A 27512-nucleotide genomic window follows, 5' to 3' on the forward strand; every position below is an offset into this window, starting at 1 on the left:
GTCGCTGCAGTCCTGCCCGGGGAGCACAGAGTGCCTGATTAATTCTCCCCTGCTGTGTCGGAGCCTTCCCCAAGCCAGGGGAAGGGGCTCACCTGCTGCTCCTCCCTAGCCGTCCCAAACACACTCATGCACACTCACTTGCACACCCACTCTCAAACACTCACACACATATGCACTCACACACATACTCAATCCCACACCAACACACCTGAGAGGACCCATGCTTCAGCCACACCCAGAAGCCTGCAGTTGTCCCCTTTGGTCGTGATGTCTCCTAGCTCCATGCCTGTGCACACACTGCTTCCCCTCTGGGGGTTCCCCGATCGTCCACCTGGCAGCCTCCCACCCCTCCTTGAGGACCCAGCAGAAACCACAGCTACCACCCTATCTGAGGGTCTCTGTAACTGCCTTCTGCATGAGAGGCAAACTCCGGCCAGCCCCTCCCCCTCCCTGCGTGGAGTGGATCGCAGCCTCTCTGGTTGGTCCCCACTGGACAGGGGCCCAAGTCTCCGTTAGCGATTGACAGCGTTCTGTTACAGTGGGTCTACCATCCAGCCCCCTGAGGGCTTTGGAGGGTGGGGGCCGTGTAGTGTTGGGCAGCCACTGCCTGAGAGAGACCCCAGAGCAATGGGTGGCCCTAGAAGGCAGTGGAAGGCCTCCATGTGTGCTTGTCACATGAGTACGAATGAATGAATGAATGATAATAGCCAACAGGACGGAGTGTGTCCTGCGTGCCAGGCACTGCTCTAAAATTTCCTGTGCATTATCTCACATAGGCTCCACAACAGGGAAGCAGGTCCTGTTGGTACTCTCAGCTTAAGTTAGTATTCTCAGGTTAAGTGACTTGCCCATGATTACTCAGTGAGAAATTGACAGAGCCAGGGGCTTGACCTCAGGTGGTCTGGATCCAGAGCCTGCACTGGAATGAATGAATGATTGAATGAATGAATGAGTAAAAGGCAGATAAATCAGGCCAGGAAAGACTTGGGCCCGAAATCCAACCTGCGCATTGGGAGAGGTCCCTCTGTGCCTCCACAGCTGCTGATGTTGTAACCACTAGGCTGTACTGCCTGAGGGGACCGGCATCCAGGGCTGGGTCTCAGAACAGAAAACAGACACCGGGGATCTCAGTTCCAAGGTCTGGAAGTCAAGGAGACCAAAATTCCTCCCCACCAAAGTGGCCTGAGGGTCAGCTGGCTCCAGCCGTAGGAGAACAGGGAGCCAGGACCGGGAATTTTTAACAGAAATGGCCATTTTAAACTGAATTATTAAAAATAGTATTCATAGAAAAGATAGTAATGGCATGAGAGTGTGTGTGTGATAAAATCAATGAAAATATCAGATTGGAAAACAACTCAGCCTCGTGAAACGACCAGACACAGGAAGGAGACTGAGGAAGGCGTGGATGTCGCCGGGCGGGGCTGCCCGCGGTGGGCGGGGACTCGGGGGATGAAGGCGGATGTGTGCAGGGAAAACACGTTGCTTTTCATCTTCAGGAGAAGGATGGAAGTGATGTCTCCCACGGTAGTAGTCGATCATTACTCGTCGAATGAGCGACTGAATGAAGGAATGAAAATGCAATTCAGGGCTGGGTGGAACGGAGATAAACCATGTGTTCCTTTCCGCTTCCTTTCAGAAAGGGAGACTGAATTGCGATCCCACATTTGAACTGGAAGAAATGATTCTTGAGTCCAAGCCGCTTCACAAAAAGAAGAAGAGGTTGGCAAAGAACCGCTCCAAGGACGGCACGAAGGACAGCTGTCCTCTGGTGAGCACCGTCTCGGGGCAGAGCCTGCGATGAGAGGCCTCTTCTACCCCAGTGACCTAGCGAGGAGGCTGCTCTGTGGTCGTGGAGGCGTGCCACCGCCCCTCCCAAACACCTTCATTTGCAGTAGACGAGATACCTCCCCCGAACGAGTGGTCTTTCCTAGCACAAGACTGTGCAAGAATCCCCATGCGTGCACACACCCACGCTCTCATCCTTCCCCTTAGCACCATCCTCGCGCGGGAAACTCACGCCTCTCTAGGTGAGCGTGGAAGGGACAAGGCAAGTGACGTCAGTGCCGCCCCGAGCGGTCCTGAGCCCCCTTTGGAAGGTTTTATACCGTGGAGGCACCAGGGCTGCAGGGTGACGTTCGTGGTCCCTGGGTGCAATGGCCTCCGTGGGTCCCTGCACTCCTTTTCTGGAATGCTGTAACAAAGTGGCACAAACTTGATGGCTTGAAACAACCGAAATGTATTCTCTGACAATTCTGGAGGCCACAAGTTCAAAATCAAGGTATCCACAGGGCCATGCTCCCAGCAAAAGCTGTAGGGAGGGTCCCTCCCTGCCTGCTCCGGCTTCTGGTGGTTGCCGGCAATCCGTGGCGTTCCTTGGCTCCCAGCTGCCTCAGTCCCGTTCTCTCTCCATCTTCACGTGGCTTTCTTCCCACTGTGCTTTCTCTGTCTTCGTACGGCCTTCTTTTAAGGACACCGGTCATAGGGATTTAGGGCCCACCCTACTCCAGTATGGCCTCATCTTAACTAGTTACATCTGCAAAGACTCTGTTTCCAAATGGGGTCACAGTCACCAGTACTGGGGGTTAGGGCTTGAACATATCTTTTAGGGGCCACAGTTCAACCCACAACTGCCCCTTCCTCCCTAAAAATATATTAAAACCGATGTTTTATAACCACGTTGGTATGAAGATGAATACAACTTTCAATACTAAAAGTTTATTTTTTTCTGCTTCTTGTAAAATAAATTAAAACATCTTTGTGGCTCCTGAAAGTCTCGTGAGCCCTAGGCCCTGCGCCTGCTGAGCCTGGCGCAGAAGCTGGCCTGGAGACCCCCGAGTGTGCATTAATAAGGGCGCACAGCAGGTGGAGGGGGCGTTCTGTGCAGCTGTGCCGTGTGCACCTGCATTCAGGCAGCCTCTCAGACATGCGTCACGGAGCCCTTGTGCCACTCGTGGTTCTTGGCACCTGTTCTTGAGGAGAAGAAGCACCCTTGCATGATGGTCTTGAATTTCTTCCCTCCGCCCCCAGGCTGCTTAATGAAGCCTAATGGACATTCAAGGGATCGGGAAACCAAGCGCATGATTTTCAATCCATAGTCCATCCTAACATGGCTTTTAAGTGGGATTTAATGGCTTAAAGTTGAGAAAAACATCTTTGTCTGCCAGGCTCCCCTTGGCACAGCTGCTCGTACAATCAAGCCCACTCCAGCCGCTTAGCTCGTCCCCAGCCCCAAGCATCCAGGGTCCCATTTAGATCAGTCTCGGCTCGTCGTGGCCCCTTTGTCATGGCTCCCCGAATGATGCTCCATCATTTACAGTCACCTCTCTGTGCTCTTTGACAGAATGGCCACCTCCAGCAGTGCTTGGAGACTGTGCGGAAGGAGTTCATCATATTCAACAGGGAGAAGTAAGTCCTTCACCAGCATCCGCTGGGCAAGGCCCTTCCAAATGACAGGTCTCCCTGGGAGAATCGGCCCCCAATGGCCCCCCATGAAGCCAGCCATGATGCTGGAAGGGAAGCAGCAGGCGGACTCCGTGTTCTAATCTGCCTCCTCTGTGGAGCTGAGCAAGCAAGGCTCTATCTCCCCCTCTCTGGGCCTCGGGGTCGTCCTGTGAAGTGAGGACAGCCACAGCAGGATGGGCGGGCACACGGAAATGCCGGCGTGCAGAGAGGCAGGTGGTTGAGTGCCGAGCTCTGCGGCCAAATTGCCTGGGGTCCAGTCCTGGCTCTGCCACTGCCAGAGTGACCCCAGGAAGTTACTTCACTTTGCTGAGCCTCATTTTCAGCACCAGCAAGATGCAAATCACTCCTTCGTGATGTGGTGGTTGTAAGATTAAATGAGGCCATTGATACGGTGTCTGGCATGGTAGGAGTACTCATGAGAATGATTACTATTATTGTTATTATTTAATGGGGTCAGGTGGTGTGGGCTGTGCTGGGACCCTGGCATCATGGGCTGCCAGGATATGGGACAACGCTGAGTTGGGAGGGGCTCAGCTTGGGTCTGACTGCCCTTACGGGGGCCGGTCAGCAAGGGAAGCAGAAGGTCCAGGCTTGGTCCCAGCCGATGTTACTATCTGGGGGTCCATCCGGCCAGGAGTCATAGTCAGAGCAGAGGCTCGGGCAGGTGGGCTCATGCGGTGGGAGCTGAAGACCTGCAGGCGGGACTGACGGCAGATCAGCCCATTCACCGACCCTGAACTGGGCCCTGGCCGTGCAGGGACGATCATTCCTCGCCAACAACAAGATGGGTAAAGGTCAGGTTGGCCCTTATGCCGTCACCAGTATTCCACTGTTTTCGTACAGCAGATGACAGCAGTGAGGGGATGCATGCTATGGTAAAGGGCAGCCCAGGCAGTGTCTCTCACAGCAGGGGCCAGGATCAGCCTGGGTGTCAGGGAGGCTCCTTGAGGCACCACGCCCGGCCGGGTCCTGAAGGGCCGAGTCCTGAAGGGCCAGGTGGGGAAAGGCATGGAGCTCCGGCAGTGAGGACGAGACAGCATGGCAGACCTAGGGACCCACAGCTGGTTAAGCGGTTTTAATTCCCAGAGCACGCATGGAGGTGGGCAGTGGCAGGAGGTGAGGGACCAGGAGCTGGTTGGTTGTGTTCTGGCCCGTGGGCTGGTGAGCAGGGCAAGGCCCCATCTCGGTGAAACACTGGGAAGGTGAAGGAGATGGCAGCCTGGCATTTGTTCCAGGCAGCTGCAGCTCTGTGGCCAGTGGGGACCCAGGCCAGCCCAGACTCACACACCAGGGCGGGGGCAGCAAGCCGTACCCACTGTGGGACCACATCTGCTTGGCCCCCCTGTTCTGGCCAGCAGAGCGGGAAGGGTCTCTGAAACCATGGCCCATCAGAACTGGGGGTGGCAGGGGCTGACATGGTGTGTGCTTTCAGAGCTAGTCACAATTACCCCACCGTCCTGCCTGCTCTGAGGCTCACAGTCCAGCCCCAGCCTGAGAAACCAGTCCTGGGAATTTCTGCTCAAACCAGCTGGGGCGCTTTCAACTGCGAATGGTGATGGGCTCCAGGTGGCCTAGCCTTGGGTCCTTCATCCATTCAGGCATGGACTGAGGGTCCTCAGAGAGTTCCTGGATGGCGAACGTGGGCCTGCAAAAAGGCTGGGCGGTGCGACCCCAAGCAGATAGCCGTCACCTCGCACATTGTGCTGTGTGCCAGGAGACGCTTCAATTTCTAATCTGAAGGATCCAGATTGTTTCCTTTTAAAGGAAAATGAAAATGAGATATCCGTCCTTGGGTCATTTAGGGGTCACATCTGGCTGCTTTTAGCAGAAACACAACTACATAGTAGCTTCAACCAATTCGATGTTCTTTCTCACGTGGAAAAGTAAATCGATTAGGGAAATGCAGTGGGGTCGCCCAGCCGTGCCGAGGACCCCTTTGAGAGCTGTGGTCTGAAGTGTGGCTGGCACAGTTAACAGGAATCGGCAAAATAAAGAAAGAGGGCGGAAGACGTTTTCCAGACGGAGGAGTGAAGCATCAGCATATGCCAAAGCAGGAGGCAGGACGGAAGATGGCCCGGAGAGGGAGCTGTGCGTGGGATCTGAGTGCGGTTCCTGCTCTTTATCCCTGCCCCTTGGCTCACCTGAGCTGCTCCCCAGGGCCCTGAAGGCTGAGAGGCTGCCTGTCAGAGCAGGTGTGCTGGGAGCAGAGCCTTTCCCCAGCCTCTCCTGACCCACCCTTGGAATGTATCCAGTGGAGGGCTTGGTGGTCCCACGAGGATGTTGTCTGAGCATCATGTCAAACGCCACCACTGCTCCACGATGTACATGGCAGGGAGCCATGTTGCCTGCCCCACAGCCCTCCCTGCTATGGTTTCTCCTCTGTAAAAATGCCTGTAGAGGGCAACTCATGAGGCATGGTCTGCTCCAAAACAAGAGTCTTCCTTTTAAGCCAAGAAAAACGTGGGACTTACTCATCCTCCACCCCTTTCTGCAACCCTGTGTTTGAAGCACCTGCTGTGTTGGCTCGTGAGTAACTAGAACATTAAATCAAGTCCCTTCACATCAACGTCAGCCGCATGGCCATTGGGCCGACTGGGTAGGGGGCACCGAGACACCGAGCCAGGCTTCCCGTCATGCTCCGCTGGGACCACGCGCCCCTGCATCCTCTGGCAGTTGTCTCCTTCCCTTCTCCGTGTGCCTGGCCGTCAGCCTGCAACAGCCAGGTCCTGGCTGCAAAGATGAACCCAAAGGAGGTGCCCTGGTCACAGAATCGCCTGGGGCGGTGGGGTATTAGCATTTAGAGTTGCTGCACCTGTTATGGGTTGAATTGTGTCTCCCAGTATATGTTGGCGGTCTAGCCCCAGTACCTCAGAGTGTGACCGTATTTGGACAGAGGGTTGTTGCAGATAGAATTAGTTAAGATGAGGTCATCCTGGAGTAGAGGGCCCTTGATCCCATATGACTGGTGTTCTAATAACAAGAGAAGAGGCACAGACATGGGGAGAAGGCCACGTGATGGGATGATGGAGGCGGGGAGGGCAGTGATGCGCCCACAAGCCCAGGAACGCCAAGGATTGCCCACAGCCGCCAGAAGCCAGGAGAGAGGCCTGGAAGGATTCTCCCTCCGAGCCTCAGAAGGAACCGTCCCTGCCCACACCTTGATTTCAGACTTGGGGCCCCAGGACTGTGAGACGATAAATTCCTGTTGTTTTTAAGCCACCCAGTTGGTAGTGCTGTGTTACAGCTGCCCTCAGAAACTAATACAGCACCTTCTGAATCAGAAGCTGAGAGAATAGGCCTGGGGATCTGCATTTTAACATGTTCTTCAAGGCATCCTGATGCCTAGTGGTTTGAGAACTTCTACGGGAGACCAGTGTGTCCAAACCGCGCGTCCTCTAGTTGGTTCTGAGCTGAGTCACTAGAATCTCCATCTAAAACTGCAACCCCCCCCCCCACCAGCCCTCTGTCTCCCTTCCCTTGGGGTAGTCACCTGTAACTGGAGCCCCCAAGGGCCTTAACGCCCCTGCACAGCTACCTGCCTCCTGCGTGGACCGAGTGTGCTTCCTCAGCTAGAGAAAGCTCTCAGGCAGAAAAAAGGTTCTCTCCTCCCATGTGATGAGGAAGCCATCATCAGCATGCAGTGCCAAGGGGACACAGGCTGGGCATCAACCGTGTCAGCTCCCATAGGAGATTCTCATTCAGTCCTTTAACAGACATGCCATAATCCTGGACTGGGCCTGGACACAGAAATGGACCTAGCAGGACCTGTGTCCTCAGGATGCTCGCAGCCTGCAGGGGAAAGGCTGGCATGCAGACATGCACGGGGCCACTGCAGGGACGTGGAGGAGATGCCCTGGGTCTGACCTTTCTGGACCATGGTTTCTAAATAGAGAACAAAATTAACATTAGCATTCCATAATTTTCTGGAATTGCAGCTTATTATTGGTTAATGGTCTCAGCTGGCAGAAGGCCACAGAGCCAGGTGGAGTGTCTGTTTCCGGGGACTGGTCCGGGCTTTGAAGGCCCTGGCAGCTGAGCCATTAGTTTGAGAGATGCACCATGGGGCTTGTCCTCCTATTTTTGGCCAAAGATATCAGCAGAGACGATTTTTCCAAAAGGTCTTTTCAAGAGCGTTTGACAAAGTTTTGCAGAATAAGAAGCCCCTGGTGAGAGAGGAGTTGGAGGAGCTGAGTTTTCTATCCGTGTCATCGCTTAAAGAAATAAAAATGTTTAAAATCCCATTTAAGCTACTTTTGAAGGCTTTGAAAATATTACATTTTAAAAATCCAATGCTGCATTTCTTATACTGAATAACACTATTAATAATAATAACCAGCATTTGTCGATGATTCTGTGGCTTTGGAACACGTTCCTTTAATCCGGGGTTTCTCAACCTCGGCACTGTTGACATTTGGTGACTACTGACATCAACTCCTAGACGTAGGGCTGTCCCATTCATTGTAGAGTTTCTCAGCATCCATGGCCTCTTCCCATTAGGAACCCGTGGCACCTTTGGAGTTGTGACAACAAAAAATGACCCCAGGCATTGCCGAATATTCCCTGGCAGGCAGATCGCCCCCAGTTGAGAACCAGTGCTTTCATTCTTACTTATCACATTTTCTGGAGGTGTGTATTATTAGTGTTCCCAGGGTCTTGCAGCTCTTAATTGGAAAATGAAGGACTTGAAATCTAATCTTCCATCCCCTAGATTCTGGATTCTGGGCTCTTTCTGCTACATGTGCTCTATCCAGTTGTCCAGCAGATGTTTATTCAGCATCTCCCTGGGGTCAGGAACGGGGACACAGCAGGGAGCCGGCCCCTGTTCTCAGGGGGCTCACACTCTGGTGGAATGAGCCTTATGACATGAAGGAAGGGGTTACTCTCCCTGAGTGTCTTTGAGGCTTCTCTCCAGTGCATCCGGGTGGCATGGTGGCTTGCATCCAGCAGATGGCCATTAGGGCACATTTTGATTGGGCAACCCACTTTATGCCATTTAGTCTGTGTATCCATCCTGGGAGCCAGTTACTTTTATTCCCCCATTTTACAGGTAAGGAAGGGCAGGCATAGAGTAGGGTGAGGGCACACGGCTAAGAGGTGGCAGGGCTGGGGTGCCAGGGGAGCAGTCTGGTTCCAGAGCCCAAGCGCTAAATCAAAATGCAAAACAGTCCCTGGCCGTGCACCTTAAATGTCGGACAAAAAATTGCCTGCAGCCCAGTAGACGCCATCAGTTGGTGAACCCGGAACATTACAGGTACAAGATCGTACAAATTAACAGGACCCAAGCCTGTCTTCCTTACCTCTCCTGAGACAACACAACAGCTGCAAGCCACACCTTCTCAGCTGGGGATGGAGGTGGGGCACCTAGACAGAGACCACGGCAAGGTAAACAATCAAAACATTTAAAGTTTGCTGACTTCATCTGCCCAGGTGACCTCCCTGGAAGACCCCGGTAGTGAGACAGGGACCCTCCATCGTGGCCTGGAGCCCCTGGGAGCTGGAAGCAATGAGGCATGAGGATGCAATTTGTTTCAGGCCTGGGAATCAGACAGACCTGGTCCTGCTGCTCTCGGTGCTGTGAGCATGGTGGGGTCCCAGTCTCTCTGAGCCTCCGGCTCCTCATCTGTGCCATGGAGGGCTGGGCTGGATGTCAACAATCTTTGACTTTACCAAGGGCCGCCATTTGCAAAGCACTTTGACACCCCTCTTATCTCTTCAGCATCCCCCTGGGGAGGGAAGGAAAGGGTTATGCCTACATCTCATGGATTAATCTGCAAAGTGGGGAAAACCTTTCCCACCGGCTCCTCCCCCAACCCCACTGCTAGGAAGAGGCACACTGCGAGGACCCACCCTTCCGAAATCAAGGCCGGCGCGTTTAGGTTCTCTCCAGTCCTTGAGATTCCAAAGGTGTGGTCCAAACGTCATTTTATAGGTGAGAGTAACGGGAAAGGCGGCTAACAGCTGAGAGCATCTCTTGTGCGCTGGGCTGTGGACCATGGGGTGGGAGCATCCTGAAGCCGTTCTCTCATTAAATTCTCATCCAATTTCTATCAGTAGGTATTTTTATTCCCCTTTCACAGACAGAGAAACTGCTAAAAACCTCATTCTGACTGCAGTGGCGTCTCTGAATTTCAGAGCCTAGAGGCTTTACTGCCCACTGAGGCAGAGGGGAGCGCAAAGCACAGGCGACTTAGCCAGGCCAGGCTTCCTGGGAACCCAGATACGCAAAGCAAGGCGGTGCCTTTCCAAAGTACAAGAAGCAGCCAGAGAAAATCCGCCCAGGGACCTGGGACAGCAGGAGAAATTTCAGACACCGATGGAAGTGGCCTAAGACACTCGACTGCAGATCCATGAAAACTCCGGGTCAAGAAATCACACAGGTGTCAGGACCCTCTGTCAACTTCACTCCTGTCTCAATCTAAGGAAGTGAAGCCCCGTCAAAGAAGCGTGACTCATCTTGACATATTAATCCCAGCCAACAAAAGACATGGAAATACAATGTTGCAGGTTTCCATAGGCTAAGGGGAGCTATAAAGACCCGACAAGTAGCCCTGAGTCTGTACAACCCTGTGTCACTAAAAGGCACATGCTGGCAATTGGTCTGCTCCCACTTAAATCATTTAAAGTCCCATCTTTGTTTTCCCTTCTATCAGTTTTCTCTAGTAAAAAAGAGGTTCCTTATTTTTCCTGTGAATATTTATAGGCTTTATTAAGCCTTTGTAAAATGAGACTGTGGTATAAATTTGAAATTTATAAATAGGATCTAATGGTCTATTTTGGAGTAAATATTGTTGTTGTTGTTATGTTTTAATCCTGGTCTAATTTTCTCTGTGTTGCATATAAAAATCTCATTGCTAGCCAATTAAATGAAATTATACTATCATTTTTTTAATATATTGAAAATTTGTTATATGCCACACACTGTGCTTGGTGCTTTGTAGACATTTGTATTTTATCTAAAATAAATCCTCACCACAACCTCGATTTGTAAGATTGACATGTAGAGAGAAGGAGTCCTTTGCCTGAGGTCACTAGGCAGAGGTCACTGGGACTTGAGGTTCCACATGGGGACCTTTCATTAAAATGTCCAAGTGAAGGGGCTGGCCCCGTGGCCGAGTGGTTAAGTTCGCGCGTTCCGCTGCAGGTGGCCCAGTGTTTCGTTGGTTCGAATCCTGGGCGCGGACATGGCACTGCTCATCAAACCACGCTGAGGCAGCGTCCCGCATGCCACAACGAGAAGGACCCACAACGAAGAATATACAACTATGTACCGGGGGGCTTTGGGGAGAAAAAGGAAAAAAAAAATAAAATCTTTAAAAAAAAAAAAAATGTCCAAGTGAAGGAAATGAGTGGTCCTGCTAGGAATGCATGTGAAAAACGGAATACACACAGTGAGATTCTGAAGTGTGTGCTTAGGGGCAATTGGTAACTTCTCTTACGGTCCTTAATGTTGGTTTCCACCGCTTGCTCTAGCTTCACTCCTACACCCAGGCTTCTTGTGAAAAAGCCGTAGATTCTCTGCCTGAGACCCTGCTGTTGTGGGTTGCATTGTGTTGCCCCAAAAGGATGTGTAAAAGTCCCAACCCCCAGTCCCTGTGAATGCGACCCCACTTGGAGATAGAGTCTTTGTAGAAGTAATCAGGTTGAGATGATGTGGTACCGGACTAGGGTGGGCCCTAAACCCAATGACTGGTGTCCTTCTAAGGAGAGAGAGATTGAAAGACAGACAGACACCAGCATAGGGAGAATAGAGACAGGGAGAAGGCCATGTAAAGATGGAGGCAGAGATTGGAGTGATGCGGCCACAACCCAAGGGACACCAGGAAGCTAGAAGAGGGAAGGAAGGATTTCTCCCCAGAGCCTGGCAGACGCCTTGATTTCACACTTCTGGCCCCCAGAACTCTGAAAGAAATCAATTTCTCTGAGAGAAGAAGCCGCCCAGTCAGTAGTACTTTGTTAGGCAGCCTGGGAAACAAATGCACCTTCCAGGACTAATGAAGGTCCCATGACTCGCAGTGCCGTCTCTCCGTCTAACCCTTGGTTTCTCCCCAGTTTCAACCGAAATTTTAAGCATGTCTATCATTCTCAGAAAAGTTATTTTACAAATAAATAATGTAAAATAAATAAAAATTATAGTAATTTTAAAAGTACTGACATTTGACACATGAGTAAATTAGTGATATTTTAATAAATTTAATAATAATATGTCTATGTCCCATTGCTAACATAGGCATTCATATGTATATATATATATATATGACATATAACATATATATATATATATAACATACACATATGTCCCATTGCTTAACCTAGAAAAATTGTGGCTCCAGGAGGTTAGAGAGACAGACACCAGTGTAAGTGGTGAATTTTCTGAGACTGTCATGGCTTCAAGGGATGGGGGCAAAAGCAAACGGCTTAGGTGAAATGGGAATTTTTGGAGGACTCGTGTAGCCACAGGGAGGGCTGGGGTGCAATGGGCCGAGGTAATGGAGCCAGAGCCAGGAAACCTGCCAGCACCCACGCCTTCCTTCTCCCAGCGACTTCTTTCTCTCTGTACATCGAAGTCATTTTCTTTTACCGTAAGCCAGTTCTTTGTACACAGTGGAAAATGTGAGTGCTGAGCGCTCCAGTGTCTCCCAGTTCTACCATCAAACTCAAGAAGGTAGATCAAACAGGGAGCTGAGGAAAAGGAAGAAAAAGTTTTCCTGCTCTCAAATTCAGGTATCTGAGAGAATGACTCTGATTGGCCCAGCTTGGGTCAGGTGCCATTCCCTGGACCAATCAAATCTGGCAACTGGAGGAGGATGGTGATTGGTGCTATTGGGTCAGGTGCCCACCCTTAGACCAATCAGCTGTGACCAGGGAGGTAAGGTCTATAAAAAGGTGGCAGCTCCTGTCTGAACCTGGTCCTGGAAAGGCAAAATCATGGCAGTGCACTCCACTTGGAAAGTAAAGATGGTAGTGTAGGGTTAATAGAGTCCAGGAGAGGAAAGAATAGGGAATGACAGGTGTTGGGGGTTGGGGCAGGTTAGTACAGAAAAGGCAGGTGGCCCCCTTTGGCTTCCCACCTGACCTCCTCCCTTCCTCTGGGCTGGAACATGGTAAGCGTACATGGATGGGGGCAGAGCAGTGAAGGGACAGAGAGGGCTGGCTGCCCAGGCACAGAGGTAGTGGCCCCAAAGTGGACCACTAACTCAGGCCCTTGACCATCAAACAGTTCATTGCTGTTTTGAGCCACAGGCATTTCCCATGGGAACTGGGGCCATGATTCGCCAACAGACCAGCGTGCAGGCCTCCAGACCTCCTCTCTGAGCCTGCTGCCAGGCACAAACTCTCAAGCTCGGTGGCTAACAACAACAGATTTATTTCTTGTTCACACTGTGTGTCCATGGCAGGTCAGCTGGGGGTGCTGTTCCCATGTCACCGTCATCCTCCTCCTTACTCCAGGCAGGACCCAGGCTGAGGGAGCATCTCTGGAACATTGCAGTGACAATGACAGAGGGAAAGAGACTTTGAGAGGGTCTCAGCTCGGCCATGTTCCAGCCTGATGATAGCACTTCGACTCCCACTCGTTGGCCCAGGGGAGCCAGGAAGTGCCAATCCTGCCACGTGCCAGGAGAGGGGCAAATCACAACGTTTGGTGAGCACTGTTAGTGACTGCCCATCCGTCAGTCCCCCGGGCAGGCCCTTCCTGTGCACCTGCCCATGTCAACGAGGACCCAGAAAGTCTCCCCCTTATGCCAACTCAGACGCAGAGATCAGCCGCCCCTCTAGATCTAGAGAGAAAACTGCTAGTGTCGATGTACAGGAAGGTGCTCTTGGCTGGGAGGACCGCAAGAGCAAAGTCCTCCATGTGAGCCCAGCTCGCCTCTGAGAAGCTGTGTGACCTACCACCAGTTGCTCATCCTCCTTATGTCCCTTTCTCACCCTCAGAATGGGCATTGTTAATTCTCATCCGGAAGGGGGGATGTAGGTGTCACACGAAGAGCTATTGAATGAGAGAATGCGCTCAGCAAATCTCGACCCCCGTTACTCAGAAACCTGAGACGGCCATCCCTTCCAACTTCCCAGGGCTGATCTATTTGCAAGGGAGTGTGGAGAGGGAGAGACGGTAAGATAATCCTCTACACTTTGCTATATCACACCCATGGTGTAGCTGACGCCATCCATCCATCCATCCGAAGACTTCCTCAAATATGTTTGCTTCAGGCAACAGCAGATAAAATAGAATTTTAATGCTTCTGGCCAAAGGCTGTTATTGAATTTGTGAGATAAGCATTGCATACAAAGTGATCTTCCTAATAAGTGATGAGGTTTGAAAGTGGAACAGCTAGTTATACAGTCTTTACTTAAGGAAGAGACATTTCATGGGAGACTGGGAAAATGTACCAGTCAGAGTCCCAGAGGAAATCCTCCGTGGAGAATTTGTTGACAAAGGATGGATTACAAAGTTGTGGGTGCAGGGGCATCATAGAGGCAAGTGCAGTAAGCTTGGGCTTCATAGAAGCCAAAGTGTTTCTGCTTGGAGGCTGGAAGAGACCAGGAGAGGGCTGCCTCGATTGGAGCCGTGACCTCCCATTGTTCCCAGCAGCTCGCGGCGACAGTGCAGGGAGAGGGCTGCGGACTAGATGCTCAAACTTGACTGGCTTTGCACCTGCTGACCTCCGTCCGGGCACCCCACTGGCCAAACCCCACTGGAAGTCCACGGGCATGGGAGCCTTTGATAGGGCCCCTCCAAGTCCGACTCCCAGGCTGGAGAGCAGGTGGAGAGTGGGGCAGAGTGGATGTGGGGGACAAGGGAAGATGGTCATCCCAGGGGGCTTCTAAGAACCAAAGGAGTGTCCTATGAAAGAAAAATCAGAATCGGCTGAATAATTCCAGGAAGCACACCAAAGGCCAATTGGGGGAAGCTACCAGGCAGCAGGTTGCTCAGTTTCAATTCTCCATGAAAGAAAAGTGTCTAAGGATTTGAGCTGTCCCCACGTGGAACGGGCTGTCTTGGAAGGTGGGCAGCAGGGTTTTGGGAAGCCTGGCTGGGTCTCTGCTGGGGATGCTAGAGAAGGGATTCTTGCAGTGTATGCACAGTTAGACCAGGTGGCTTTTTGCCTTCTTCCCTTCAATATCCACCCCCATCCCCAACCAGACAACCATTGTTCAAGTTGGTGTATGCCCTTCCAGAACTTTCCTGTAGTTTCAACTCTGGTTTTTATGAACCATAGAGAATCAGTATACATAATAGCCAGGAGCAAAGACTCTGGAGTCAGACTGCCTGGGTTTGAATCCTGATCCTTGCTAGCTTTGTGACCGTGGACCTCCCACTAATGCCTCAGTTTCCTCATCTGTAAAATGGGGTGTTAATACCTACTTCCTAGGGTTTCTGTAAGGGCAAGTGAGTTAATACATGTAAATGCTTAACAGCCCCTACCACGTAATCAGTTGGCACTACCCAAGTGTTTACTAGTAATAGTAACTATGTATGAAATTATCAGACCAATATAGTGCCATATCAATTCTGTGCTGTGTCAAACATTATTTTCCCTTAATTTTTTACCAACACATACACACACATACACACAAAATAACAGACAACCTATTCCAGCTCCCTCAGCCACAGGAGAGAAAGCTCCATGCATGTTAACTCGTGCAAATTGTCCACGAAGCCTGTGAACTCCCCGATTCTGCACATGGCAATCCAGTTTTGTCCAGCTACGATCCCCTGTTCCTCTGTTTCATCATGACTGGCCTCCTTCCCCCTCGAGATGCCAAGAGGGAGCCTGCCGAGCTGGGCAACACTCTGCTAAGGAAGGTGAAGACCACACTGGGTATTCACCCCTCTGTTGGCCTGCTCATCCTCCCAGCACACATTGTGCAACTGCCCCAGGCCGCCCACTGGGCCGGGTGCTGTGAGGGCACAGGTGGCGTGCTGTGGCCCTTGCCTGGTGGAGAGACCCGTAACCAGGGAGGAGACCTGGTTCCAGTCGCCAGTTCTGTGCCCCTACCTTCCCTGGTTTTTGAGACCCCCGCCGTGACTCCTAGAGCTGGATTCCACCTCTCTCAGCCTGTTGTCCTGTTTCACCCACTTCTGGGTCCCAACCCTCTGCTGCTCCATGTGTATCCCATTCCAGTACCCTCCACTCCTCCAGGTCTTCTGCGCTGACCCCCCAGGATGAGGCCTGCAGAACCGTCTGTGCAGGCCTCCTTGCTGGGAGACATTCATCAGAACTATGGCAGGAAGTTGAGTTTTACCTGCTGATCCTCAGATTCCCCATCTGCAAAATGGGAGTATCTCCCCACTGCGATCATCATCGTAAAAATAGCGGCCCTTTGTAAAGTGCCTGCTCCAGGGCGGACGGAAAGCTCACATTGGTTCATCTTCCCCTCTAAGGAGCTGTTATCCCCATGTTACAGAGAAGGGAAGAGAGGCTTAAAAAAGTGGCACGAGTTCCCCCAGGCCACTCAGCTGATAATAGCAAAGCTGGAATTTCGGTTTAATTCTCTAAGACTCCAAAGCCTGCACTCTCCCACTGCGCCACACTGCATTCTGGAACCAGAGTCAGGAAGGATCAAGGGGAGAGAGGTGACACACTGTGGATAGGTGTGAGAGCACTTTAAAGAGCTTCTCTTTTTGAAAGAACACGGCGCAGACGAAAGCTGGCCTTTCTCATAGAGGACGTCTGGCCTCCTCTACAGATGGTCGGCGGCAGACGGATGTTGGTATTAAACGGACTCCATCCTGGGTTTATGAAATAGCTTGATTTGATATTGGTCTGATCGCTAACCGTTTTATTTTAGTCCTGTGTAGAGCTTTGCCTTTGAAACCTGCCTCCAGCCCGATTTATTACGAGTTTGAATATGCGTCCTACTCTCGCTGATCGAGGTTCTCTGTCACAGAGCACTGCCTTCTGGCATCTAATGGTTGGGTTCAGGAGGGCTGAGAGCGCTCATAGCCATCACTCAGAATTCTGGTCACAAAGCTGACAATCAATTTGATAAGTTGGCCGAGAAAATTAAACGCTCCTGCCATTGCGGAGATAACAGCCAATTTGCATCCATGGACTTGAGCTGCGCCTAGCAGGATATGTAAAACCCTTTTTCATTTCCTCCTGAGTTACAGATAACTGGGCTGTGGGCTAGTCATCTAAGCCAGCTCTCGGGGCCGACCATAATGTTTTCATATCTCTGTCGTGGTTCGTGGATTTCTATGTGAGCAACATGAGCTTTCCTAATTCCTTCAGAGTGTGGAGAAGTCCTTCCGTGCTCCTCTGCTTCCAGTTCCGATTGAATGGCGTAGGGTTCAGGGGAAAGAGCAGGGGTCTTGGAGACAGAGAGGCCTGGGTTTGAATCTGGCCTCCCAAAGTCACATGTCTAGTAAGTGGCAGACCCAGGTGTAGAAAGAGCCTGGCTCCAAGCCCAGCTCCTTAATGCTATGCCATATTGCTTCCTTCCAACGGAGACTTCGTCACAGTGAATGTTGACTGTTTGTTCTCTGTCCTGATCCCCAGCCCCTTCAACTGTAAGCCTGGGACAGAGAGCCTGGCACTCAGATAATACTGGTGGAAAGGATGTGTGGAAGGATAGGGAGATGAATGGGTAGTTGGGTGGAGGGTGAATAAGCATTCATCAGATGAGTGAGTGCCAGTGATGAGTGGAAATATGGGAGTAGACGGATGAATGGATAGGCAGAAGAGTGGTGGATGGGGGCCAGCCCGGTGGCACAGCGGTTAAGTGCGCACATTCCGCTTTGGCAGCCAGGGGTTCGCCAGTTCGGATCCCAGGTGCAGACATGGCACCGCTTGGCACACCACGCTGTGGTTGGCGTCCCACATATAAAGTAGAGGAAGATGGGCATGGATGTTAGCTCAGGGCCAGTCTTCCTCAGTCAAAAGAGGATTGGTAGCAGTTAGCTCAGGGCTAATCTTCCTCAAAAAAAAAAGAAGAGTGGTGGATGGATGGATAGATGGGTGGATGGATAGTAGATGAATAGGTGATGGATGGGAGGTAGATGAGTGGGTGGATGGGTAATACGGGGGTGATGGGTGGATCAGTGGATGGGTGGATAGTGTATGGATGAATTGATGGGTGAATGGAGGGATGAGTAGGTGGATGGGGGTGGTGGATAGATGGATGGATGGATATATGGATAGCTGATGAATGGATGAAATAGATGGATGGGTGAATATGCGGATGTGTGGGTGTATGGGAGGTGGACAGGTGATTAGGTCCATGGATGAAGGGTAGATGGGCAGGTGAGTGGCTTGGACAGGATTGAGGGTAGATGATGGACATATGGGAGTGGGCGGATAATTGGATGGATGGGTGAATGAATGGCTGGGAGATGAGTAGGTGGTGGCGAGTGGGTAGATGGGTAAATAGAGGGTGTATGGGGGAATAATGAGTGGGTGGATAGTGAATAGACGAAATGGATGGACAGGTGATTAGGTGGATAATTAGATAAGTGGATGAGTATTGTGTGTCTCAGCCGGTTGATAACTAATGTTGTGACTGGACTAGCCCTTGTGGTTCTTATGATTGCAAGATGTCCTCAGCAGTAACCATCAGGAAACTTTGAAAAAAGAAGGGGCCCCAATAGTCAGTTATGGAAATCAACCAAGACCTCTAAAACAAAGGTGCCTGGGGTAGAGAGGCAGCCTGGCTCTTTATCTAGTCATGTGGCTGGCACTGTGTTTATTCAAGATAGTCATCTTTGAAGTGGATGCCTCTTTGAAGTAGATGCCTCTGCAATCAGAGCTTAAGTCAGGCACTTGCGTTACAAAAAGAAAACTCAGCTGTCAGGACTTACACCACAGTGAAGAATAGATAGGTAGATAGGTAGCCATATTGGTAGATGGGTGGATGGTGAATGGATGAGGTAGATAGATGGATGTGTGTGTGTGTGGATGGGAGGTGGATGGGGGGTAGGTGACTAGGTAAGTGGATGAGGGATGGACAGGTAGGTGAGTAGGGGTGGACAGGTGAGGTGGGGGTGGGAAAGATGGGCGGACCTATGGGAGTGGATGGATGGCTAGATGGATGGATGGGGTAAATGAATGGGCAGATGGATAAGTAAATGGATGGATAGGGGGATGGAAAATGGATGGGTGAGAGGATGAATTTATGGATGAGAGGACGGTGGATGGACAGTAAATTGCTAGTGGGTGGGTGGGAGTGCCGACGTAGTGGGAAGAATGCAGGCTTTGGAGCCTCCCAGAACTGGATTAGAATCCCAGCCCTGTAGGCTGTAGGTGAAGAGGTGGCTGCCCACAGAAGGGTCCTTCCTTCTTGATTCTGCCTCCTTGGCTCACACTGAACCTGGTGGTAGGTTGCAAGGGGTATGGCCCACATCTCATTTAGTCACTGCTCTAGGCCTCCAGTACTCATGGTCACAGTATTCTATGTATGACCCTCCATAGAGGAGGGGAGACTTGAAACAGCTAATTCTGCCTCTTAAGATAGCTCTGGCCAAAAGGAGCTGCGAGAGTGGCTGAAACCATCAACTCCAGCGAGGACTCTGGTACACACTGCAGTGTTCTTTCCCACTTTCTGTGCCTTCCCTCACTGTGCCCCTTCGTTTCAGATCTCCCTCCGTCCCTCCAGCTACCCACATTCCATACCAATCCTTAAAGCCCAGCTCAAATGCTGCCTCCTGCAGGAAGCCTTCCCTGATCCACATGAGATTTCAGAATCTCTCTCTCCCTCATTGGGCTCTCTCATCACTATGCTCCCCCTTTGTTATGCAGCTTTTGAAGCTTTATTTTCTGTTATAATTGGAGAAGTGCAGGAGCCCAGAGATAACAGTGCTATTGATGCTGTGTTTGGGCATGTAAAAGAAAATCTTTTTTTTTAAAGGAAATTTTGGGGAGCTGGCCTGGTGGTGTAGTGGTTAAGTTTGCACACTCTGCTTCAGCAGCCCAGGGTTCATGGGTTTGGATCCCAGGCACGGACCTACACACCACTCATCAAGCCATGCTGTGGTGGCATCCCATGTACAAAATAGAGGAAAATTGGCACAGATGTTAGCTCAGGGCCAATCTTCCTCACCAACAAAAATAAATTTAAAAAATACATAAAAGGAAGATGGTTTTTTTTTCTTTTTTTGGCAGGGAAAGATTCACCCTGAGCAAACATCTCTTGCCAATCTTCCTCCTTTTTTTTTTTTTCCCTCCCCAAAGCCCCAGTGCATGGTTGTATATCCTAGTTGTAAGTCCTTCCAGTTCTTCTATGTGAGCCGCTGCCTCAGCATGGCTACTGACAGATGGGTGGTGTGGTTCCGCGACCAGGAAACGAGTCCAGGCCACTGAAGCAGTGAGAGCGCCAAACTTTAACCACTAGGTCATCAGGGCTGGCTCTAATTGAAAATCTTAATGAGATTCATCTTTAACTTGTGCTATAACCAGAGAATTACACGGCATGACAATTATGGCCCGACGGCCATGTCCTGCTTTGGAAGAGCAATCACTTCCCATTCACTCCCGTAGGTTTCTTACCCATGCGAGTTTTTCGTGGTTTTGAGCTGACTTCCTCTCCCGAGGCACCTGAGAGAGTCTCTCAGAGTGGAGAGGAGGAAAGAGAAGAGACAGGGAGGAAGACGATGCCCAGCCCTGCCAAGAAGTACGGCCACCTCCTTCCCTCACTCGAGACTCCCCTCTCTGCCCACTTTGTCCTCTAGGTCCCAGCGCTGTCCTCTGGGTCCTGACCCCTCCTCCACCAGGAAGATGTATTTTGACCCTGACCACCTTTCCCAGTCGTCTGCCCTGAGAGCTGTAGGCTCCAGGGCAGAGGGACTGCCCACCCTGTCCTGGTCCCTCTGGTGGACAGGGGGCAGGAGGCAGTAGCCACCGCGGTCACTGTCTTAGAGAATACTGCGTTGCTGCCGGTGTTTCAGTAACCTGACAGACTTGCTCACATGTGGCACTGTTGCACACACTACGCATCCGCACCACGTGTGCATGCACACGCACACACTCACACACAGCTGTGACCTGCCCGAGGCCGTGGACTGTGTCATATCCATCTGGGGACCATCCATAGTGTTCTGCATGTGGGTTTGCTGGACAGGACGGCTCTTCTATCGAAACCGGGTGATAGGCCTGCGCTCTGACAGAGCACACTGATGTAAAAGCAGAGAGACGGCTGCAACCCGTGTCTTTCAGAGCAAGGTAGCATGGCGGTAACCTTACTATTTCCAGCTCTGGTGGCTGGCACTAGATATTTCACACACATTCTCTCTGCCCCCCTTAGCCCCCTGCCAAGTGCATTATATCGTTCCTAGGTTTAGATAGGGAAACTGAGGCTCCGAAGAAGATGAGTAGGTTGACCCCTTGGCTCAAGTAGCCAGTGTCGAGAGCCAGGGTTTGAGGGGTTCTTCCCCGTCTCAGACTTCTCCCTGCCTCCTGAAATGTCTCCATTCCATTTTTTGCCCGCATCATCCACGTGCAGTGACAGCTGTGGGGTAGTGCGTGAACCCGAACTTGAAGATCAAAAAGAGAGGGATGCTGACATCTTAAGTCACATGGAAGGTGACCAGGTGGCCAGCTGTTAAGAAATGCAATGTTCAGAACCAAACTCCCCTGACCCGGTTTGTCGTGGGCTCTTTTGTGAGTCTGGGCACTCACTGTCTGGACAGATATTTGTAGGACGGTTTGCTCAGTGTCCATCTCCCCCTTTAGACCGTGAGCTCCATGAGGACAGACAACATGACTGCTTCGCTCGCCAGGGTTTCCTCTGCTCCCTGGCATGGTGGCTGGTACATCAGCAGGCGTTCAGTATGTATATAGGAGCAAATGATGTCAGCTCACCACCGCCAATGACTGCATGAGCTCAGGCAGATTCCATACCTGATCTCCTGTGGACTTCACAAGGAGCCATGAGGGAGGCATGACGGTCTCCAGTTTGCAGATAAGGAACCCGAGGCTCTGTGTGAGGTACTCACCTGAGTGCACCTGGGCTGGGCTTTGGCCCCAGGCCCACCTGGCTCCAGCGCAGCACGCGGGACGTGGTGGTGCTTCCCCAGGCCAGGGGAAGGTGTGGGCTGAAGGCTCCTCGGTGGCTCAGCCTTCCCAGGCATGTCTCCTGGCCGTCCCTCGCACTGTGTCATTAACTCAGGTCTGTGCTGTACTTCTCTGCAGGCTGAGGAGGCAGCAGGGGCAGAGCGGCCAGCTCTTGGACCCGGAAGGCCGAGCTGGGAGCCAGCAGAGCAAGCTGCAGGACGGGTGCAACAACAACATCCTCGCCCACGCCTGCTCCCGAGGCTGCAGCAGCTAAGCCGCCACCTGCAGCTGCTGGGCGGGACTGCACACATCTCTGCCCTGCACACCGACAGCCCGACAGCCATCTCTATGCCACGAGGGCCCCTGTCTCACCCCTGACAACATCAGATGCAGAGAGAGCCCTGGGCTTGGAGCTGGAGCGGGGAAGCCAGGCTTCTGGTCCCATCTGCCCAACTGACTCCCTGCACGACCTTGGACAAGGCTTGCCCTTCCTGTGCCTCAGTTTCTGCATCTGCCAAAGAGGTCCAACAGCTTTCCACCCCACCTCTGATTAAAAGGATTGGGGGAATCCAATTGGGTAGCAGACATCCAAAACCTTTGCCATTTATAAAATTGTTCACACATGCAAAATCTACCCTTACTATTTAAATGTACTCCCACCCCCCAAAGCAATTAGACCATCACAACTTTGCAGTGCAGGCCATCCTGGCTCATCAGACAGTATTTCTGAAAATGCGGCCGGACAGCACAGTAAACATCTGATGTGGCTGCCCTTCCTATGGAAACACCATTCCCGAATCCTGGAGCAAAACCCGAAGTGTCTTCATTTGCGTTCTCTGCCCGGCCAGTCCTTCTGACCTCAGATGGTGCGGCCTGCAGCCCAGCCTGGTCCCCAAGGTCTTGGTGCTGTGGATGCACTTTTCCCTCATTCACAGAGGACCACCCACCCCCCTTTAATTTCAGCAGGTCCCACCCCCACTCCACTCCGGGTGCTGGGATGGCATGTAGATGCCCATTCAGAAGGTCAAGCCACCGAGCATCCGTCCCTCCCTTAGAGTTTTATCAGAGTTCCTCCCCAAACCCCGCAGAACTCTGAGTCTCCATCCACTTCCAGGATTTGTTTCCTGGGAAGGGTGTAAAGTCGTCTCATCAGCATTGTCTCAAAGAGGGTCCCCAACTGCCACTGACAAGGTGGCCCCATATTGATGAATCAGGAAGTCTGCGTGGTTAGAACATTTACCCGGAGAACAGTGGGTTCCCACAGAAACAAACGGCTTTATGGTCTGTTCGGGGGTCACTTTGCCTTTGAATTGGGAGATGCTGTGGCATCGAGGATGAAGCTTAGACTTGGAGTCTGGCTTGTGTTCAGATCCAGCCCTGCTGTCTGCTAACCGGTGACCTTAGCAAATTGCCTAATCACCTGCGTGTCAGTTTCCTCGTTTTAAAGCGAGGATAATAAAACTAACCTTGCGGGGTTGTTACAGGGTTAATACCCTCCTGTGTGTAACGCACCCAGCACATACTGCTCACTGAATGGTAGCCGTCTCTTCTGAGCAGCAGCAGCGTCATTTGGAGACCATGTCCTAAGTCACTCATTTGGCAGGTCCGTGTTCTGTAGAAACAAGCCTGGTGTTTAGGACTCTGTGAACTTTTCTTCCTGGAGTCTTTGATATCCGTATATCCCCGTTAATGTTCAATTGTGTTTTTATGTTTTTATCCAATTTTCACTTTTTACATCATAAATCAATCGTTGGGACTGTCAACGTCATCTCTTAGATTTCTTAAGAGACATTTTAATGTATGCTGTGGTTTTATATTTTTATTTAAAAAAAGAAACGGTCATTGTTTTCCTCCTTTGAACCGAGGCTAGTTCTCGCGTGTGTTGTCCGGAGAAGTCTACTTGTCTTGCACAGTTTTCATTCTTCACTCCCCGTCGGCACCGTCCTGTCCCCTCCAGGAAGTAACGGGGCTGCTTCTCTCTCCGCTGTGATGGCGGCACGTGGGACTTCTCACTGGGCTGAGTCCGCGCGTGTCGGGCAGGAGCCCGAAGCAGCCCGAGAACCACTGCGTTTCCCGGCTCGGTCCCAGTGAGCGGTGTTCTTTGTTGCAAATAAACTATTTCTTGGACGTTGTTTCTTACAACTTTGTTCTCATTCAGGGCTGGGTGGGATAGGCAAGGTCCTCTTGGAGTCAAGAGGCTCGAGTTTAATTAGTGTCGGGGGTGGAGCTGGGGGGGGGGGCGAGATGTTAAATCACCGATGAGTTTACTTTGCCCACAGAATATAACCAAACTCAGCAATCCAAGGCTCTATCCAACTCGATCACAATTTACATTCTTATTATTATCATCATTATTTTATACTTACGAAGGCACAATCTATTCAATAGGGAAAAATACAGAAAGTTCTCCACCTAAAGAAAAACGCTATTAAAATTTCCTCACATTGCCACTCAGACCTTCACACAGCACACACGTGGGTGCAACCGAACCAGTAATTGCTGTATCTACACGCTTCTGGATCGCCGCCTCCCTTCCTCCGCCCACCCTGTCTTCCCTACCTGGGATGCCTTTCAACCTGCAGCTCTCCATCAAAATACCCGCCCCTCCAGGCCAATTCCACCTCTTCCCTGATGCCTTCTGGGTCTCAGGGCAACACTAACTCAGGCCAGATGTAATCTCCTCCATGCACTAACGCCTTTTCTGTGACTCTCTTCCAGCTCTGAACACTGGCAACTGCACAATGGTGTTACTTTTGTCCATGGTGCATCCTCCTTGCCTTCGAGCTCCTAGGAGAGGTCAGATCCTCTTCTTGCCTGTATCCTCCTCCCACCTCCCATCTTCCAGTCCTAACAGCACCTGGCTCATAAGAGGTGATCGATAACTTTGAATGAATCAGGTAAGAGCAAGCCCAACACAGATTCTCTAAGTGGGTGAAGCTTACTCTGGCATCCTCCTGTCTCCTGTCTGGTCCCACTGCCACTTCCCAGGGCTTTTTCTCTCCCGGTCCCAGGGGTTTCCCAGAAGCTGCCCCCGCCCCCATGGAGTGCACAGTCCCCAGCTACTCCCCTTTCAGAGCCATCTCTTCTGAGGCCCCAGGTCCAGATGCGTTTTCCCTTCTTCATCTGAACCCCAGCCCCGGAGTACATAGCTCAGTCCAGTTACTGGTAAGAAAGCAATCTGATTAGAGAAATTCATACCCAAGAAAGAATTTGCGTTAGGATTCCCCATATAATTTGAAATCCAGGCACAGGAGGACAACCTGTAGACTAGTGGCATCAACAGGGCTTCCCTGCCACCACTGAAACATATCGCAGGCTTCTTAAGCCAGTAGGTAAAAATGGGTCGTATCTAGAGGAATAATAACCCTGAAGCTGGATGCTCTGAGTTCCTTCCCTTTTACCGGCAGATATTACAGGACATCGACCAGAATCCTCCTCCTCCCATTTCCCTGAGCAACCCCAGAGCTCTTCCATGTCCGTCAGAAGGTCCCCCTCGCCCACCAGTTTGTTGCCCCAGGGAGTGGGGAAAGGAGAGCCCCTGGAGAGCCTGGGCTGCCTGCAGCTTTGTCACTCTGCTGCTGGGTCAGCCAGCACGGTGCCTGGCCACCTGGGAGCCATGACCCGCCCCTCCAGGCTTCTGCTAGAACGTCAACCTCCACCCCTTCTCTCCCTCTCCAGTCAGTGGCGGCGCAGCTTCAGTTTGTTGTAATCAGCTCTTTTAAAGATGGTTCCAGGGGCCGGCCCAGCAGCATAATGGTTAAGTTCACACTCTCGGCTTCGGTGGCCTGGGTTCACAGGTTCGGATCCCAGGCATGGATCTGCACCACTCATCAAGCTATGCTCTGGCAGCAACCCATGTACAAAAAAAGAGGAAGATTGGCACAGATGTTAGCTCAGGACTAATATTCCTCAAAGAACAAAAGAGGAAGATTGGCAACAGATGTTAGCTTAGAGCGAATCTTACCAAAAAAAAAAGATGGTTCCAACCCAGAGCTCTTGGGCTGTGGGCAACTCTCTTTTGTGTCTCCTCTCTTACCTTCTCAAAGCAGCCGAGCACAAGGTAGAGTGGTCCTGGGAGGGTCCCATGCAGCGTCACACTGATCCTAGGATCCCTGTCCCCTGCTGTCCCCGAGCCCCTTTGCCAGGACTTGTCTCTCAGCTTCCTTCAGGGACCCCCGTCCATCAGACAGGTCTGCACCCATCTACACTCCAGTAGTGGGTTGGTCCACGTCCCTTTCCAGGATCCTGGGCCTGCACACAAATCAGCTCATGAATCAGACAGCTGCTTCCATGTCCCCACGTCTCCAATGATGGTTGGGGGCTGCTCCCCACTGGGCACACTGGTCCTCTCTGGAAGGAGCACAAGCCCACCTAGTCTGAGACGTGTGCAGCAAGAGCTGGCTTTGGAGTGGAGGAGCTGCATTCAAATCCCGGCCCCAGCATCCACTGTGTGGCCCCCGTGTGAGGATCTCAGTGAGTCCCCACGTCTCTGAGTGTCAGTTTCTGCACCTGGGAGCAGAGCCTGGTAATTCTTGCTCTGCCTTTTTCACACAGCAGCTGTGAAGGTCAACTCTGGGGCTGGGAGTGGGTGCCCCCGTTAACTTGTAGAGCCCCGTGCAAAGCAGAAGTCCTTAGCAAGTGGGACATCACTTCCCGGGTCTTGAATCTCTTTGCATGAAGTGTCCAAGTTGACCTCTGCAGGAAGCGGCCTCCGCCACACACCGGCTCCATAAATCCTCCATCTCTGCCTCTTCCCACAAGCCTTCTTCAGGCTTCAGATCAAACAGCCTTCCCAGAAGCCTCTGCAGAGGCCAGATGCAGAGGGAACCCCATGGGCAGCGCCCAGGCTTACTCCTCCCCTGGGGAGTCCCACGCTGGGCCAGAGCTTAGAAGGAGCCAGAGGCTGGGAAACCCTGCTCATTCATGCCCACTCTCTGCAAGGAACTTGATGTGATTTTAATTCTATGGAGTATGTGCATCTTAGAGACGAAAAAAGGAACTTCTAAGAGGTCATAGAATTTGCCTAAGGCCACTCAGCTACTTTGTGGCAGAGTCAAGATTTGAACTGTCTGCCGGAATCCAAACCTCACGAATTTTCTATTACAGGGTAGTGACCCCACGGGGTTGACTTGGGGTGGCCCCTTCCCAATCTCAGTACGTTGGTCATCTGTGGCCCCTTTCACTAGAGGAGAGAGAGAGGGTGGCCAGGCGGTGGAGTCTCCCAGTGCAGACCCAGCTTCAGGATTTCTGACCTTGAGCATCCTACAGGAGATTTCCAGGGTAGGCAGGGGACAGAAGCCAAGGAAAGGCCAGTGCAACCCCTCCTTCCTTTCTTGTGGAAGCAAGAGTATTTCAATAGACCAGATGCAGGGAGAGGTTGCCTGGAACCCTTGACCTTGACCCATCCTGGAAACTTCCCTCTCTTAGGGAAGGGAGGGGTGAGTTGAGAAGAGACTTCTGAGTCAGTCACAGGGCTTGATTACAACAGTGGTGTCAGAGCATCAGTGAGTTCTCGTGCTGGCTCTCCATGCCCCATTTCCCTCAGGAGGCTATGAAGGAGGCCAGCAGGCCTGCACACACACCATAGGGTGCATTACAGAAGAGGTGCCCTGAGCCCAGGGAACCCAGTTGCTTTGTAATGGGCAGTGAGCATGCCCGCCCTTTGTTCCTGAGAGAGACATGGCCTCCATCAGTCAAGTCTGTTCACAGCACCAATGTCCTTGGGAAGACCTTCTGGAACAAAAGGGCAATCGGCCTCATTTATAAGACACACCAACACAAGAGGCCCATTGAGTTGTCTCCCAGCATCTTCAAGCTGGGAGCCCTTGGCATCCCTGCATCACCCAGCCTGCTGGGTGTATGAACGAACTCCATTTTACACATGGCAGAATGGGACCAGTAGACACAGGAGTGACATCTGCAGTCGGCTCAGGAGCAATTCTTATGAGCAGCGGATTCTGATTCAGTGGATCTGAATTCAGCCTGAGATTCTGCATTTCTAACAAGTTTCAGGCACGCTAACAGTACTGAACCAGGGACCACACTTGGAGTAACAAGGATCCA

The 27512-nt window shown here is 51.6% G+C and overlaps 1 protein-coding gene across 1 annotated transcript in view; it reads left to right on the plus strand.

The window, feature by feature from the left end:
- The window catches only part of STK32B (serine/threonine kinase 32B), a 337581-nt gene extending 314005 nt beyond the window's left edge, over positions 1-23576 (plus strand). The window contains exons 10-12 of the mRNA XM_023638366.2: positions 1637-1768; positions 3341-3405; positions 21588-23576. Coding sequence (XP_023494134.1) covers positions 1637-1768; positions 3341-3405; positions 21588-21723 — 333 coding nt within the window. The 3' untranslated portion in view covers positions 21724-23576. The remainder of the gene's footprint in view (positions 1-1636; positions 1769-3340; positions 3406-21587) is intronic.
- Positions 23577-27512: the final 3936 nt, after the last annotated feature.

This window comes from Equus caballus, chromosome 3 (assembly GCF_041296265.1).
Source record: "Equus caballus isolate H_3958 breed thoroughbred chromosome 3, TB-T2T, whole genome shotgun sequence".
Lineage (NCBI taxonomy): Eukaryota > Metazoa > Chordata > Mammalia > Perissodactyla > Equidae > Equus > Equus caballus.